Source organism: Diceros bicornis, chromosome 6, assembly GCF_020826845.1.
Source record: "Diceros bicornis minor isolate mBicDic1 chromosome 6, mDicBic1.mat.cur, whole genome shotgun sequence".
Lineage (NCBI taxonomy): Eukaryota > Metazoa > Chordata > Mammalia > Perissodactyla > Rhinocerotidae > Diceros > Diceros bicornis.
Genome location: NC_080745.1, coordinates 53,809,646 through 53,825,966, shown reverse-complemented (window position 1 = coordinate 53,825,966; position 16,321 = coordinate 53,809,646). Strand labels below are relative to the sequence as shown.

General features: G+C 33.8%; 1 protein-coding gene across 2 annotated transcripts in view; it reads left to right on the top strand.

Annotated features, from left to right (window-relative positions):
* Nucleotides 1-16,321, top strand: part of ATAD1 (ATPase family AAA domain containing 1) — a 51,223-nt gene that overhangs the window by 19,418 nt on the left and 15,484 nt on the right. For both annotated transcript variants that reach the window (XM_058543459.1, XM_058543460.1), the window contains exons 5-7: nt 1,969-2,169; nt 7,945-8,051; nt 13,684-13,773. In XM_058543459.1, the coding sequence (XP_058399442.1) occupies nt 1,969-2,169; nt 7,945-8,051; nt 13,684-13,773 (398 nt within the window). The remainder of the gene's footprint in view (nt 1-1,968; nt 2,170-7,944; nt 8,052-13,683; nt 13,774-16,321) is intronic.

The following is a 16,321-nucleotide window of genomic DNA, read 5'->3' as shown; positions in this document are numbered from 1 at the left end:
AAAACAGTTGAATGAATAATTATAAAGCTGACACTAATGGAACTACCACCTGGGTCAAGAAATGAACTGTGACTGCTCTTCATATGCATGTTATCACAGCTCTGTCCTCCAGAACATTGTGAAATCCAAAGGCTTTCATTGCATGTTGAATCTTTAGACATTAGTAAATAACTGCTCAATTAATAACACTAATTATGATCCCTGAAAAGTAATATTGGAAAAACTTAATTCTGGTAAGAAGTACCAAACTAAACTATTAGGAATAAAATATTCAAAGTAATAAATGAATACTTTGAAACAAACATGACATTGTAAAAGTACTGCATAAGTTTATGAAGTGATGATATAACTGCAAAGCCAACAAAATATGAAGACTTTTACATCACTAGTTCTAAAACTCCTGAGATTCAAGTCATTTGTATATAAAAGTTTGCTAGTAGATCTGCATTCCATGTTAAATTATATGCTCAGAGTGATAAATGTAATAATTAATTCTAAGCTTCTACAGTCATCCCATATGTTTTCAGCTTTATTTGAATTAAATGCCGTTAAACTACTGTTTTATATTGTTCACATGAGCAATCCAAAAGAAAAGGGTCAGTAGAAGGTTTAAATTATAACTGACTTAACTAAATTTTTAGCACTTACATGAACTTAATTAAAAATTGCAAAGACTGCCTGAAAATATTGACATTTACTGGCAAAGCTTATGGATTTAAATTTTAAAATCAGCTTTAGAAAAGTTTAGTTTAAAATGGTTAAACTTGGGTTAGTTTTGAATCTTAAGAATAATTAAGACCGCTAGAAAAATGTATGTGCTTAAGGAAAAGTTTGAACATTATTTTGAAGTGCTTGATGTGAAAAAAATTTATTAGGTTTATGGAATCAAGCTCAAGGTTCTCACTTTTTAAAAAAATGAAAATTTTTGTGAGGGAAATTTTATATAAAATATTTACAGTATGTACTGCATAATGATGTTTTGGTCAGTGATGGACTGCATATACGGCAGTGGTCCCATAAGATTAGTATATATAGCCTAGGTGTGTAGTAGGCTATACCATCTAGGTTTGTGTAAATATATTCTGTGATGTTCATACAGTGACAAAATTGCCTGACAAAATTGCCTGACAACACATTTCTCAGAATGTGTCCCGTCATTAAGCAACACATGGGTGTATTTTTCTTCCCTCATATTTTGTATTTTATTTATATTACATAATAAGAATATTTTGAATACCTCCAAATCCTATCTGTTTTACCCAGTATGCTGCCTATAGATATTGTCATTCTTTAAGTGCTATTAACATGAGAAAAGTTGAGAAGCTCTGAATTAAGAAAATATTTAAAGAAATCTACAGATTACAATTTTTGTCAGGCCTATCTGTAGATGATTTATAGACAGGGCCATAACTTTAGTATTATATTAACTTAGAAAAAGATACCTCATTTTAGTTGAAAAACAGTTGGTGGTGATTCCCATAATGCTTAAGACTCCGACTTGTTTAGATCCCTTATATATTGATTACCTTAAAACTTAAGTCTCTGAGTGACAGCAAAACAGTGTTTGCTAGATTGTTTTGAAGTTGTCAGTTTTCTCTGTGCTATTGTCAGTGTGCTATAGTGCTCCATTGGCTTGTGACGGTGGAGGGTGTTAGATGCTTTTGTCAATCATTGACTGAGTAGTATGAGTTTGGATGTCAAGATGATTGTCTTTAGTATCCTAAACTGGACCTTTTGATGAAGGGAGGAGGCACAAGGGTGCTGTAATCCCAAATACATATCATCACTGACACTGAACTTAGAATATGGTGCCTTCCTTTTCTGCTATAAAAAACGATTAATAAAAACAAAAGTGAATATTGGGAAAAATTTTAGTGTGGGCAGAATTATGATGTTGATTATCACGTAAACTGAAGCAAATATCTCATTCTCTTAAAGGAAATAATAAAATAACATGTTAACTTGCAGGTGTTCTTCTCTATGGGCCTCCAGGCTGTGGTAAAACGTTGATTGCCAAGGCCACAGCTAAAGAAGCAGGCTGTCGATTTATTAACCTTCAGCCTTCGACACTGACAGATAAGTGGTATGGAGAATCTCAGAAATTGGCTGCTGCTGTTTTCTCCCTTGCCATAAAGCTACAGCCTTCCATCATCTTTATAGATGAAATAGGTATGCTATGTTTTCTATATGAGCATTTTAAAACACCATTTTTAATCATGGTATTTAGACGACCAGATTTCGTTTTTAACATTTATTAGGCCAAATTAATAAAACAAAAGAGATAACCAGCATCTTAATATGCTGTGTATAATTTTCATGTTGTATGATGAACCATAGTCTATTCATTCCCCTACTTGACAGTTTTTCTCTCTTTTCCCTATTTCGTACAGTATACAGTGGATTTCCATGTACATGTTTCCTCATGCACATACATTTGTCCAGGGTAGATACCTAGAAGTTGAACCATTGGGTTGTGTGATGTCTCCATCTTCAACCTCACTGGGATTACCAGTTCTTCAAATGGTTATACCTGTTTTCACTCTCACCAGTGTATAGTGTGTTTCCCTACATACTCCCTAAAATTTATTTTTTGAGACATTACAGTTAATTTTTGCCAATTTAAAGAGCATGAATTATCTCACCATTGTTTTACTTTGTGTTTCGCTGCTTACTAGTAAATTTGGGCATCTTTTAATGTATTGATTAGTCATCTGGGTTTCCTTACTTGTAAATCACCAGTTTTTCTTTGAAGTTATTTGCATTTTTCATGGTAATTCTTTGTTGATATTTATTGTGATTGCAAATATTTTCTAGACTGGCTTGTCTTTTCACTTTATGATAGTTTCTTTTACAGAGACTTAAATTTAAATGTGTATAGTTTGGGCCGGCCCCGTGGCTTAGCGGTTAAGTGCACGCACTCCGATGCTGGCGGCCGGGGTTCGGATCCCGGTTGGGATCCCAGGCGCGCACCAATGCACCGCTTCTCAGGCCACGCTGAAGCCGTGTCCTGCATATAGCAGCTAGAAGGATGTGCAACTATGACATACAACTATCTACTGGGGCTTTGGGGGAAAAATAAATTAAAAAAAAAATGTTTTAAATGTGTATAGTTACATTTATCAGTCTTTTTCCTTTATGATTTATACTTTTTGTGTCCAGTTTACTTGACTACCCCCATAAATATTCTCATTATTCTTTAAATATATAGCTTGAAGTAGGAATCTAATTTTATTCTTTGCCATATGGACAGCCAATTTACAAAATAGATCATCTTTCTCTGTATGTCATGACTTTTTATATTAGTGGACTTTTTCTATATTTTATGGATCATCAATATTTTTTTTCTGTTCCTGGTATAATAAGTTATATATATATAATAAAGCTATAGTAATTAAAACTATAGCTTTGAATTAATTATACTATTAAAATTATATGTAATATGAAAGGCTATATAGAAATAGAAAGATAGGTATAGATATATAGTACTTTGGTTACTTGTTGCCTTGTATATCTTTCTCATCAATTTACTCCAACTATTTTGGATTTTGGTGTGCATTTTGCACAAAAGAGCATATATCTGGATTTTTAAAAATTTTATTCTAAGACTCTTTTAACCAGGAAGTATGGTTAGTTTGCCTTTGTTTTGATAGCTGATAGGTTTATTTCTACCACATTACTGTGTGCTTTTTATTTACCAATCTAGTGGACTTTTTTGCTTTTTTTATTTCCTTTTCCCTGCTACAGGTTTATAAGTTATATATTCTTTTCCTTTTAGTGAAACATGTAGCATACCTGCTTGTCTTGAAAGTATAGGCTAATCATTTCTGCCCTCCTCCCGAATAATACAGGGACCCGAGCACTCTTGAATACTAATCATTCCCCTTTATCTCTTAACGTGTTGTTGTTAACATTTTCTCTTATTTTATACCCTCCATATTAGTTGTTATTTTTATACTGGCAGTGCTTTTTTAGAGACCCATGTTTGCCAGGTTTTTTGCTCACTATTGCTTCTTGGACCTGCGTCTTCTGGATTTAATTTCCTTGTTTCTGAAACATGTCAGAGTTCTTTCAGCAAAGATCATGGATACAGTGAATTCTGTCTTTGAATGAAAATGTGTTGATTCTATCTTCACTCTTAAATGATACAGAATTATTTTCCTTCAGCATTTTGAAGCTACAAGTCCATTGTCTTCCCATCTTTCTTGTTGCTTTTGAGAATTCTGCTTATAAGCTAATATTTCTTTGTAAGTAATCTATCTTTTCTCTCTAATTGCTGTTATATTTTTATCTTGTTCTCAGATTAGATTATGGTTTGTCCAGTTCTGTATTTATTTTTATTTATCCTGCTAGGACTTTCTGTGGTTTTTAATCTAAGGATTCATGGCTTTCGTTAATTCTGGAAAATTTCTCAGCCACTATATATTTTTTAATGCTATATGGCTTTCATTTTATTAAAAAAACATACATTCGTCAACTCTCTACTTAATTTTGAGTCATTTTCACAGTTTTATCATCTGGTTCTCTACCATGTTTCATCAGTTCTAATACATGTTGTTATTTTGTTTTTTTAACATTATAACATACCTGAAATTGGGATAGCATGTTATAACTTAATTGGCAGAGTTTTTTCTTCTTTTAGTATTATAATTTTAATTGACAGCATTTTAAATTTTTTGTTGATATGTAATGGTGCAACTCAAAAATCAATCTGTAAGTTATAAAAAGCAATTCTTTGCTTGTCTGTATTTAATCTCACAACCATTGGGTTTGTATTCTGTTGATTTTATTTGAACTTTAGAAGTTTTATTTGTTCTTTTTCAAATTTATCTTTTTTTACTGTAGCTTGCTCTTTTGTTAGAATTTCAGTCCCTTTTATGTCTTCAAAATTTTAAACATACTATTTTTATATAGTTTTTTGGACTGTTCTGTTGTCTGAAATTCTACTTCTCTCTTATATAATTAATTCTCTTTCATAGTAATTTGTTTCCTTATGTCACTTCTAACATTAGATGGCTTCCAATTTGTTTTTATATGAGAAGTCTGTGTTGCCTAAGAAGATCCAGAGTAGTTTTTCCATCTTCAACTTAGAACCTCTGGGGTCTGATCACTCAGGACCAATTTTTATAATTTCTCAACTTGGATGTTCCTAGATTGAATGACAGTACAAATTTAGACTTTAAGCCTGAGAGAGAGCCCCTCTGGGCCTGGTTTTTTCTTTTTCAGGATGGACATATTTCCCCCCAGAGCCCAGGCCAAGACAGACAAGCTTCTTTAACTCCCTATAGTGGTGAGCAGAATTTGTTTCTTACCTGCACTTTCTGTGAGTGTACATCCTTTTGAGAATCTTGGCTTCAGCATGAATATTAACACAAAAGCAGAACCTTTTGATGCATACCTGTTTTGTACACAGACACATGCAAACAGCGGCATAATCATCTCAAGTTCTTACCACTCATATTTTCATCTCCCTTTTTTCTTGAATTTCTGGGAATTTTTTCCTTTCTGTCTTGCAATCTCAGATGTTGCTTTTTTTTTTAATTACTAGACTTTTTTTTTTAGAACAGTTTTGAGGTTACAGAAGAATTGAACAGAAAATACAGAATTCCCATATACTCCCCCATAAACAGTTTCCCCTATTATCATTATTTTGCATTAGTGTGATACGTTTGCTACAGTTATGAACCAGTATTGATACATTATTAATAACTAAAGTCCATGTTTATATTAAGGTTCATTCTTGGTGTTGTACAGTTCTGTGGGCTTTGACAAATGTATAATCTCATGTATCTACCATTACAGCATCATACAGAATAGTTTCACCATCCTAAAAATCACCTGTGCTTCACCTATTCATCCCTCCCTCCCTCCTGAACTCCTGGCAGCCATTGATCTTTTTACTGTCTCTATAGTTTTGTCTTTTACACAATGTCATATAGTTAGAATCATACAATATGTAGCCTTTTCAGACTAGCTTCTGTCACTTAGCGATATGCATTTAAGGTTCTTCCATGCCTTTTTGTGGCTTGGTAGCTCATTTCTTTTTATTACTGAATAATATTCCATTGTATCTTTGTACCACAATGTGTTTATCCATTCATCTATTGAAGGACATATTGGTTGCTTCCAGTTTCAGGCAATTATGAATAGAGCTACTCATGACAGTGATATGCAGGATTTTGTGTGGACATAAGTTTTCAGCTCAGTTGGGTAAATATCTAGGAGCACAATTGCTGGATCATGTGATAAAACTATGTTTAGCTTTGCAAGAAACTACCAAAATGTCTTCCAAAGTGGCTATACCGTTTTGCAGTTCCACCAGAAATAAATGAGAGGTCCTATTGCTCTGCATTCTCTCCAGCACTTGGTATTATCAGTTTTTTGGATTTTTGCTGTTCCCTAATAACATGTTGAGCATTTTTCATATGCTTATTTGCCATCTGTATATCTTCTTTGGTGAGGTGTCTATTCAGATCTTTTGCCCATTTTTTAATTGGGTTGTTTTCTTGTTGAATTTTAAGAGTTGTTTGTATAGTTTGGATACAAGTTCCTTATCAGGTACGTGTTTTGTAAATATTTTTTCCCAGTCTGTGGCTTGTCTTTTATCTTAAGTGTCTTCCACAGGGCAGGATTTTTAATTTTAATAAAGTCCAACTTATCCATTTTTTCTATGATGGATTGTGCTTTTGGTGTTGTATGTAAAAAGTCATCACCAAACTTAAGGTCACCTAGATTTTCTCCCATATTATCTTCTAGAAGTTTATAGTTTCATGTTTTACATTTAGTTCTGTGATCCATTTTGAGTTAATTTTTGTGAAAGTTATAAGGTCTGTGTCTAGATCTATTTTTTTGCATATGCATGTCCAATTGTTCCAGCACTATTAATCAGATTTTGTAATTTATAAGAAATATATATTTGATGCATTCAGTTGACCTGAGCTTGCTGTTGGGATCTGAAGTGGAGGGCGGGGTGGGGGGTAGTCTTGTAGGATGGAATCCTTACCCTGTTGGAATCTGATGCTATCTCTGTGTAGATAGTGTCAGAATTGAGTTGAATTCTCAGACACCCTGTTGACAGACTTCAAGTTGGAGTTTCAGTGCTGAAATGTGAAAGTTACTCAGAAATTGCCAGTGATTTGAAGGGACATAAGACAACATTTCAAATAGGATTGTATTACAAAATCTAGGATTTATTTTTACTGTCTTTTTTTCATTCTTAGGATGTACCACCTTTCAGTTTTTTCATTCTAGAAGAAAAATGTTTTCCTCCTTTTTAAAAGCATTTTATGTTCATTATAGATAATTTGGAAGACAGAAAATAATTCAAGAGAAAATTTAAATTGTCCTTAAGTCTATCACTGAGAGAGACTCAAAGTTAATAGCGTTTTCATGTATTTCCTTAAAGGCTTTTTTACCATATATAACGTATGTATGTGCATGCTAGCATGTGTGTTTTAGACTGTTTTCTATCCTACATTTTCCCACTTAATAGTGTTTTGACATTTTCCAGTGTCATTTTAATTTTTTACCAGGAAAAGTATGTGAGGGAAAAGGATGCAGCCCCATAATTAAGAATACATAGGATGCAAATAACCTGGAAAGTTGAAGCAAAGCATACAGACTTTCCTCCCAGACACTGCTTGATCCTTTTGCAGCCTTTCAGTACCATATCCTTCATTTCTTTTATATATATTGGTATGAATGTATTTTTTTTTTTGGCATGAATGTATTTTTAGGAAAGAAAGGAAGATTTTGAATCGATTGTCTATCAATTTGCCCAATAATTTGCAAAAATTGTTACATCAGAATAATGTGTAAAAAGGCATAGTTGAACCCTTTTGCTTGTAATCTTTCGTAAAGTTGTCAGCTTTTGATTAATGATTTGAAATTATATAAAGAGTGAATAATTCATTGTTAATTCTAAGGTTAAGGATTTTTTCCTTTTAGACTCCTTTCTACGAAACCGTTCAAGTTCTGACCATGAAGCTACTGCTATGATGAAAGCTCAGTTTATGAGTCTCTGGGATGGGCTGGATACTGATCATAGCTGCCAGGTATTTAAAAGAAATCTTCCTTAAACTTGTGGTATTGGTGTTGGTGGTGGTAATAGAAAATTTGCTGGGCTACTTGTTAGGCTTTTTTACAAAAGTTTTTTTCATAATTATACTTATCATTAAGTGATGGGGATTTGAAAGAATATGATTTGTATACATTTTCACCCATTTTGAGAGCCTCATAATTAACAAAATGTAATAGATTGCCTAAGCACCTGAAACAAATGCAACAGAAGAGAGGAAAGAGAATAAAAGCCTCTCCTTGGAATTTTCAGAACCATTATGCCAAAGAAGAGGAAGTGACTAGTGGCCGTGGGTATTCTGTACATCTTTCTTTTGACTCTTACCAAAATCCTTATGGTCTTTACTCTCAGTTCTTATGTCACTTACCTTATTTTCATTTTATTGTTTTTGTTAGTTGCTGAAACTTACACATTTTCCCACTTCCTGTCACATGTACCTTCCTTTAGGATCCCAATTTTTTTTTTTTTTGTAAGGATGATTAGCCCTGAGCTAACATCCGATGTCAATCCTTCTCTTTTTGCTGAGGAAGATTGGCCCAGGGCTAACATCCATGCCCATCTTCCTCTAGTTTATATGGGATGCTGCCACAGCATGGCTTGACAAGCTATGTGTAGGTCCACGCTTGGGATCTGAACCTGCGAACCCTGGGCTGCCGAAGCGGAGCATGTGAACCCAACCGCTACTCCACCAGGCCGACCCCTAGGATCCCAATTTTATACAAGACAGGCTTCTATCCTAGGCTTTGTCTCTTCCCCTGGCAAGGCTGTGAAACTAAAACTCAGGTCCCTTGGTATACACCCAAAGAGAAAGCCAGCTATATTGTTTAGTTTACCTCTTTGAGATCCTGTTTCCACTTAGTTCTTCACCTCTGAAGATTCTATACTTTCTTACCGGATGAATGATGTATTTTAAAAGAAATTTTTAAAAAATTTTATCCAGCATGTTTGTTTTTCTGCCATATTGCTGGAAATGAAAGTTCTAGAACCATTTTTCTGTTTTTTATTTTTTTCATGAATCACCTATTTATATCTCATGGAAGAGTTTTGGAAAGTTAACAGTGTTCTTCTATTGTTTTAATTTTAGTAGGTATTTTCTATTTTGTTATCTGTTTTTGCCCTTTTTTAAGAACATAATATATTTGGAATTACATCTTTCATTACTTCTAAAAAATTCAACCATCATTTCTTCAAATATTGTTTCTTCTCCATTCTCCATGTGATCTCCTTATGGAATGCCAATTGGGTGTACCTTATTTATATATTCCATATGTTTTAACTTCTCTTTCATATTTTCTGTCTCTTTATGCTACATTCTGGGTAATTTCTTTGTCTCTTTCAGTTTGCTAATTCTAGGTTCAGTTGACTCTCTTCTGCTCTTTAACCCTTTCATTGAGCTTTTTGTTTCTGTTATTGTATTTTTCAATTCTATAAATTATTTTAGATTCTTTTTCAAGTCTGCTAGGTCAGTTGTGATGGGCTTTTGCCCATCAACTCGTGTTTCCAATTGGATTAGAAAACTGAAGCCCTGGTGTCAACTAGCTGTGGGACCTTGGCCAAATTATATAATCACTCTATCTGCGTAGAGCAGGTAATATCTATAAAAAGGGAAGGATAGTATCCACCTCAGAATTGTAGGGTTTTAAAGAATTAATCTGAATAAAGTGCTTATAATAGTGCTTGGTATATATTTACTAAATAAGTATTTGCTCTATGATTTTTTTTTTTATTTCTCATTTATTCCTTTAAATATGTTAACATATTCATTTTATGGTCTTTATTCAATAATTCTAACATATGACTCCTGATAATCTGGTTCTGTCATTTGAGTTTATAGTGGCTATTTCCTTGTGTGTTTTATGACTTCATGGGAAAAATCATATTTGGTAGAACTTTGTGAATTTTTGGAATCTATGTTGAAGGCCTGTTGCCCTAAGGAGATTTTGTATTTATCTTCTGCCAGATTTTTTTCCTAACAGAAATAGGTAAATTCAGGTCCGAGATCCATGTTAGCTGGCCATGAACAATGAAATCTCAGGAATTTCATGTGTGTTTATGTGTTTTTATGTCTATCCAAGAAACAAGACTTGACTCTGCTGAATGGATTTTCTAATATTTCACCACTTTTCTCAGGCTGTAGTACTTCATGAGTCCTGGTTTTATGTAGAGTGGTCTCTAATCAAGCTTTCTGGCCTGTATGGTGTCTAGTGTACACCCCACTCGCTAAGATATGTACATGTCCATATGGTATGTGGTCAACTTATACCCTTGCTTACCTCCTTTATGCATAAGCTTGACTCTTGGCTTCAGCTTAATTCCTTTACTTTTTTGCAGATTTGTTGATTAATTTATTTGAATTTTTTTAGACTTTATTATTTTTATATGTTTTGTAGCCAGAGGGTTTAAGGATCGCCTACGTCCACCACTTTACTGTAAATTGAAAGTCTGAACCACATCATTCTCAAGAATAAAATTAAGCCATGTCCTTCTACATCACCTTTATGAAAGTATAATTTCATCAAGTTGCCTTTAGTGTTTGTTGGATGATTATCGAAAAAAGCGCAACATCGATCAATTTAGGTGACATTAATAGAAACGGTTTTTATTAATAATTGGTTCTGATTAATCTATTCAATGGGAGTAGGTTACAGGTTTCCAAAAACTAATTATCCTCCTAAGCAACAATATTTAAAGCACTTAGACAATTGAATAGTTAGCCCATGTAAGAGAAAATAGTTTAATATTATATTACATCCTGTCAGAGTATAATAGTCAACTGTTTAAAGCCAAAGAAATTGAGACAATTGGATAAAGTATACTCTAGAGCCACTTCATCTAGAGCCCCACAGCATGGCTCTGATGCAGCACAATTTAAAACTGAGTTTTCAGAACCATAATTCCTGATTACATTAATAGTATTTACGATTTTCATTATGACAAGTTTTTATTTGAGGGAGCAAATAAATATGTTACTTTTTTATTAAACACCATTAACAATTTTCTTAACCTTTTTTTTGTGCTGACGGGGTTAAAATTGATATTACTAATTTGAATAATAGTTTTAGCCATATTCTTCTTTCCTATGAACCAGTTAGCTTTTCTCTAAAATTGTCTGTTTTATGACTATGTATGAAGCCCAGTATCCCAGCTAGCTTTCCTGTAAGTATGATATGGCCCCAAAGGAAACAAAAATAGTTGAATAACCCAATTAAACCCATCACCACTGCTGGAAATCCAAGTTATCTGATGACATATTCCTCATCTTGAGATGAAGATATGAGACATAAAAACTAACAGTGTTTTTAAGCTATTCATTGACATAGTTCAAGTTCTGAGGCATAAAATTAGATCTGATTATTTAAAATGTGAAATGATAAAAAGTTTCCTCATATTTTGTTTTAAAAATTTTTTAAAGTTTTAACTGTTACCTAAAAGGTGCATTAATTTTGCTGCTTAAGTACTAAAAATTTACTGTTGCTTCCCATTTTGAATTTTAGCTCATTTGCACTAAATAGAATTAATATATGTGTGAAAGTTAATCTGTTTTTGCCTCTTAAAATAACTCCTTAAAATTTTCTTCTTTTGGGGGCTGGCCCTGTGGCCTAGTGGTTAAGTTCAGCATGCTCCGCTTCAGTGGCCCGGGTTTGCAGGTTCAGATCCCAGGCGCAAATCTACACCACTCATCAGCCATGCTGTGGTAGCAACTCACATACAAAATAGAGGAAGATTGGCACAGATGTTAGCTCAGGGTGAACCTTCCTCACCAAAAAATAAAATTGCTGCTTTTTTTTTTTTTTTTTTTTTGGTGAGGAATGTTTGCCCTGAGCTTAACATCCATTGCCAATCCTCCTCTTTTTGCTGAGGAAGACTGGCCCTGGGCTAACATCCAGGCCCATCTTCCTCTACTTTATGTGCGATGCTGCCACAGCATGCCTTGATAAGTGGTGTGTAGGTCCACGCTTGGGATCCGAACCCACGAACCCCAGGCCGCCAAAGTGGAGCACGTGAACTTAACCACTACGCCGCCAGGCTAGCCCGAAAATTTGCTTCTTTAAGTGAAACTACAAGTGATTTCAATCACTCTCGCTTTTTCATTGTGAATATCTGTTATTATCCTATACGTATTTGTATTTGCATTCCTTGATCCTAATTTTTAGCGTTCTAGCTTCCATACTTGGTTTTTTTGTTTTGTTTATTTTGTTTTAGGCTATTTGTTTACCTAGAATGTTTCTCAAAATACAGACCATTTTTCAGTTTTTTTCAGGTATTGCCTCAACCACAATGCCTTTTATGATTCTCTGCAACCTAATATGGTCAGGCTTCAACAAACTTCATATCAACTTAGAACCTCTCTTTTAACACTTAATATACTTGATCTCAAAATGTGCTTACTTATACTCATCCTTTATCTTATGTGATTCGTTTGATCACTTTTAAGACTGTTTTACCTTTCATAGAAATTTTTCCTTTCTTATTAACTTTATAGAGTTATAGAAAGTCAAAAAAATAGGTAAGAGCATTTAATATTTTGATTTTAGGACCACTTCACCCAAATAAAAAATTGTGTTATACTGTGGAGCCAACATTTCTCAAATTTATATTTGTATTTATACTTTTTCCCTGTAGGTGGCAACCTCTTACAGTTAATTGAAAGTAATTTGGCTGCTGAATGTCTTTAAATGTAAGAGTAGAAGTAGAATATAAGATTGACTGGATCTTTCAAAAGTCAGATTTTATATTATTTCAGAAATCTAAGACCTCTTAGGCTGAAATAAAATAATATTAAAAAAATAAAAGTTTCCATAGATTTCCAATATATTTCATTGTGGATAGCATTATTAACAGTAATGGTAACATTGAAGCCCTTCAGAAATTAACTTCTTTTGTATATCTTTGTCTTTATTCATGTTGATTTTTCATCTCTACATCCTTTATAAATAAGTGACATAGACCCAGAAGTTGGTAAGGCCACCAGCATTTTTTTTTCTTGTTCTTGTTCTTTTTTTTTTTTAATTCTACCCAACATTTTGATGTTTGTTTTTATTCTGTTGCTCTTGTTTAGAGTTGGATTGCTTAAGGTTTTATTAGCATTAAGAAGATGTCACCTACAGTGCTGATAGTCCCATGAGATGATGATGGGAAATCTAGAGGAAAAAGTACATGATATAATATTACTATTACCAGAATCCTCAGACTTAAGGGAAATAATTCTCTCCTTAATATTATTATTAAAGGACTTGAAAAATACCCCCATATATACTCCCAAGCTGTAACATAAATGGCCATGTAGCCATTTAAGCAACCATATTTTGCAAAATACAATAGTTTAAAAATTTTTACGTAATTCTTCAGTAACTGAACAGTAAGTTATTTTAGCTACTGGAAGTCTAGTGAAATGCCTCAGTCTTACCAGCTTTGCTATCACTTGATCTATTTAGGATTAACTTCAATTTGTATCTATAAATATTTGAATAATACTGGATTAAAATCAGATTTATTATAGAAGATTTAAATGCCATTAATTTTTTTATATCTTCTAAGCCCTAGTAATAACAACCTAAGAGGAGTATTATTGGTAGATTTAATACCTTGTATTTTCTTTGTGTATTTAGGTTATAGTGATGGGAGCTACTAATCGTCCTCAGGATCTGGACTCGGCTATAATGAGAAGAATGCCTACGAGATTTCATATCAACCAGCCTGTAGGTGTTTTTGATTGATATTATGAACAGTTAAATATTCACTTTTTTACAGGTCTTTACCTATGAGTTCAAGAAGAGAATGTTGTTTTTAATAGGACTCATTTATGACAGGCGAGGAAGGAATAGAGCAGGACACTCCATGATTGTTTTTGTCCTTTCTGCTCTCTTCCTCACTTTTTTTATTTCTTTTTTTTTCCTAAGATCAATGTTATTTGCTTCTCTTCAAAGTATATAATTGCCTTAAGTTTGCCTAGCCACTTTAGTGATTTTCTTTAGAATGTAGCAAGTCATCTATGGAAGACACACAAGAAAATCTAAATTATAGCTCTGGTTTAGCATAGGATGAAATTAGGGAGATTGAGGTTCTGTTCAAAAGGCCCAACAGGAAGAACAACTGGGATTTATTTGATTAATTATTGGCAGTTGTAATCGGTGTTTTCCTCAGACAGAATTAATAGTTAACCAGTAGCTAAGAGATTACACTTTAAGAATGCGAATGTGAGGGTGATGTTGAACAAGTTCTATTTTCTTTCTAGCATTCTTTTTTTGTTACTTAAGAAGAATCCTCAAGTAGATGATTATAACCTATTGATACTCTATAATTTTTGCACAAAACCCTCAAATCTTGAATTTTGTCTGCCTTTAGATGGGAGAAGAAAGAAAAAGAAAACCAGGTTGGTAATAGAAGATATGCTCCGTACAATCAACATGTTACATGTATAGCTATGTAGAGGAACTTTTAGTGTCATGCCTTTTTTTGGTTTTTGGGTTTCGTTTTGTTTTGTTTTGTGAGAAAGATTAGCCCTGAGCTAACATCTGTTGCCGTTCCTCCTCTTTTTGCTGAGGAAGATTGGCCCTGGGTTAACATCTGTGCCCATCGTCCTTTACTTTGTATGTGAGATGCCTGCCCCAGCATGGCTTGATGAGCGGTGAGTAGGTCCATATCCAGGATCTGGGCTGCCAAAGCGCAGCACGTGAACTTAACCACTATACCACCAGGCCAGCCCATGTCATGCCTTTTTAATTTTGAAATAAAAATATGGTAATATCATTTACCATCTCTGACTAAAAATCATTTGTCCCATTTTATATTCTGCAACTTATCAGATCACTTTGTTGCAGTAAACATGGTTTTCTAAAATTGATGGTTGTGGCCTCTATAAAATTACTGTGATCAACTGTTTGCTGCAGCTACAACCTCCACTTCCTCTGGGGATATGCATATACTTAACCATTCTATTAGAAAATTTACCTGGTAAATCGATGGAGAGATTTTTTAACTTGATGAGTAAGAGTCTATAAAATTTATTTAGCATGACTAATATTTATTGAGCATTAGTATGTGTCAGACACATGCTAGGCTCTGGTGAATGGAGCATGGCCCCTGTCCTCAAAGAATTGTGTTGCAGGGGGCCAAATACATAAATAAATAATGTAAAATGTACTTTACAAAGGTATATTTAAAGAATTGTGAGAAGCTGAGATGATGATGAAAACTAATAATTCTGTCTGAGGAGTTAGTGAAATTTATAAAATCCAGCTGGGCGTTGAAGGGTGCTAGGAATTTGATAGTCAGCTAAGACAAGGAAAGGCTTTCCTGCCAGAATGAACAAAGATGTGGAAGCTCACTTTTAATGGTGACTTCTGGGGGTAGTTCAGTTAGGGCATCTGGGAAATAGATGGAGATGAGGCGCAAAAGGTAGACTGCTGTCGGGTTTAGATGGACTTTGTATGCTTTGCTCAAGGATTTCAATTTCGTTAGCAAGATATCGGAACATTTGTTTTAAAAATTAGTTTACCTCAGTGGTTCTGAAGGCGGAGATTACCTTGATAGAATCTCTGCCTGTAGTCCAATAGAAAACAAAGATTTTCGATGTATGGTAGAATAGAACATAGAATACAACAGCATGGAAAGTAGCCTTTACTCAAGTTGTAAGTTTAATATACTAATTGTGTGAGTTATCAAAATGGGTTGTAACAGATTTTATCAGATTTGTTATAGATTGTATACTGTTAATATAGAAACTGGGATTTTATTATCCCCTTTTCATTCTGTTGAGCAAATACACACGCACACGCACACTCTATGGGGTATTTTTTTTCTCGTTGCCTAACTATGACGTCAAAGTGTATGATTAACCTTACCTTAAAACTCCTCTCCAAGTTAGATGTTTATTAACAAAAAGTAGTTATTGGTGATTACATAACATACCAAATTAACCTTCATACTTAACACACTTGAATTACAGAAACAGCAGGGTTTGGTTTTGTTTTTCAGGTCATTTGATTTGATACTCATTGTAACCAGTTCTGTTTTTTCAGTGGTTGTGGGAAAAAAGATGCATTCAGCCATAATAATTTTAAAAAGCATTTATATTTACGCTATTCTATAATAGCTTCTGTTCTCTGGTATAATAATATGAAGCATCCCTGGGGGAAAAAGCATACAAACGTGTAGGCAGATATACTATCAGCACTAAATAAAAGTTCACTAATGTAAATTAGTGAACATAGAAGTTGTATTTTGAAATGGAGGACCTGAAGGGGT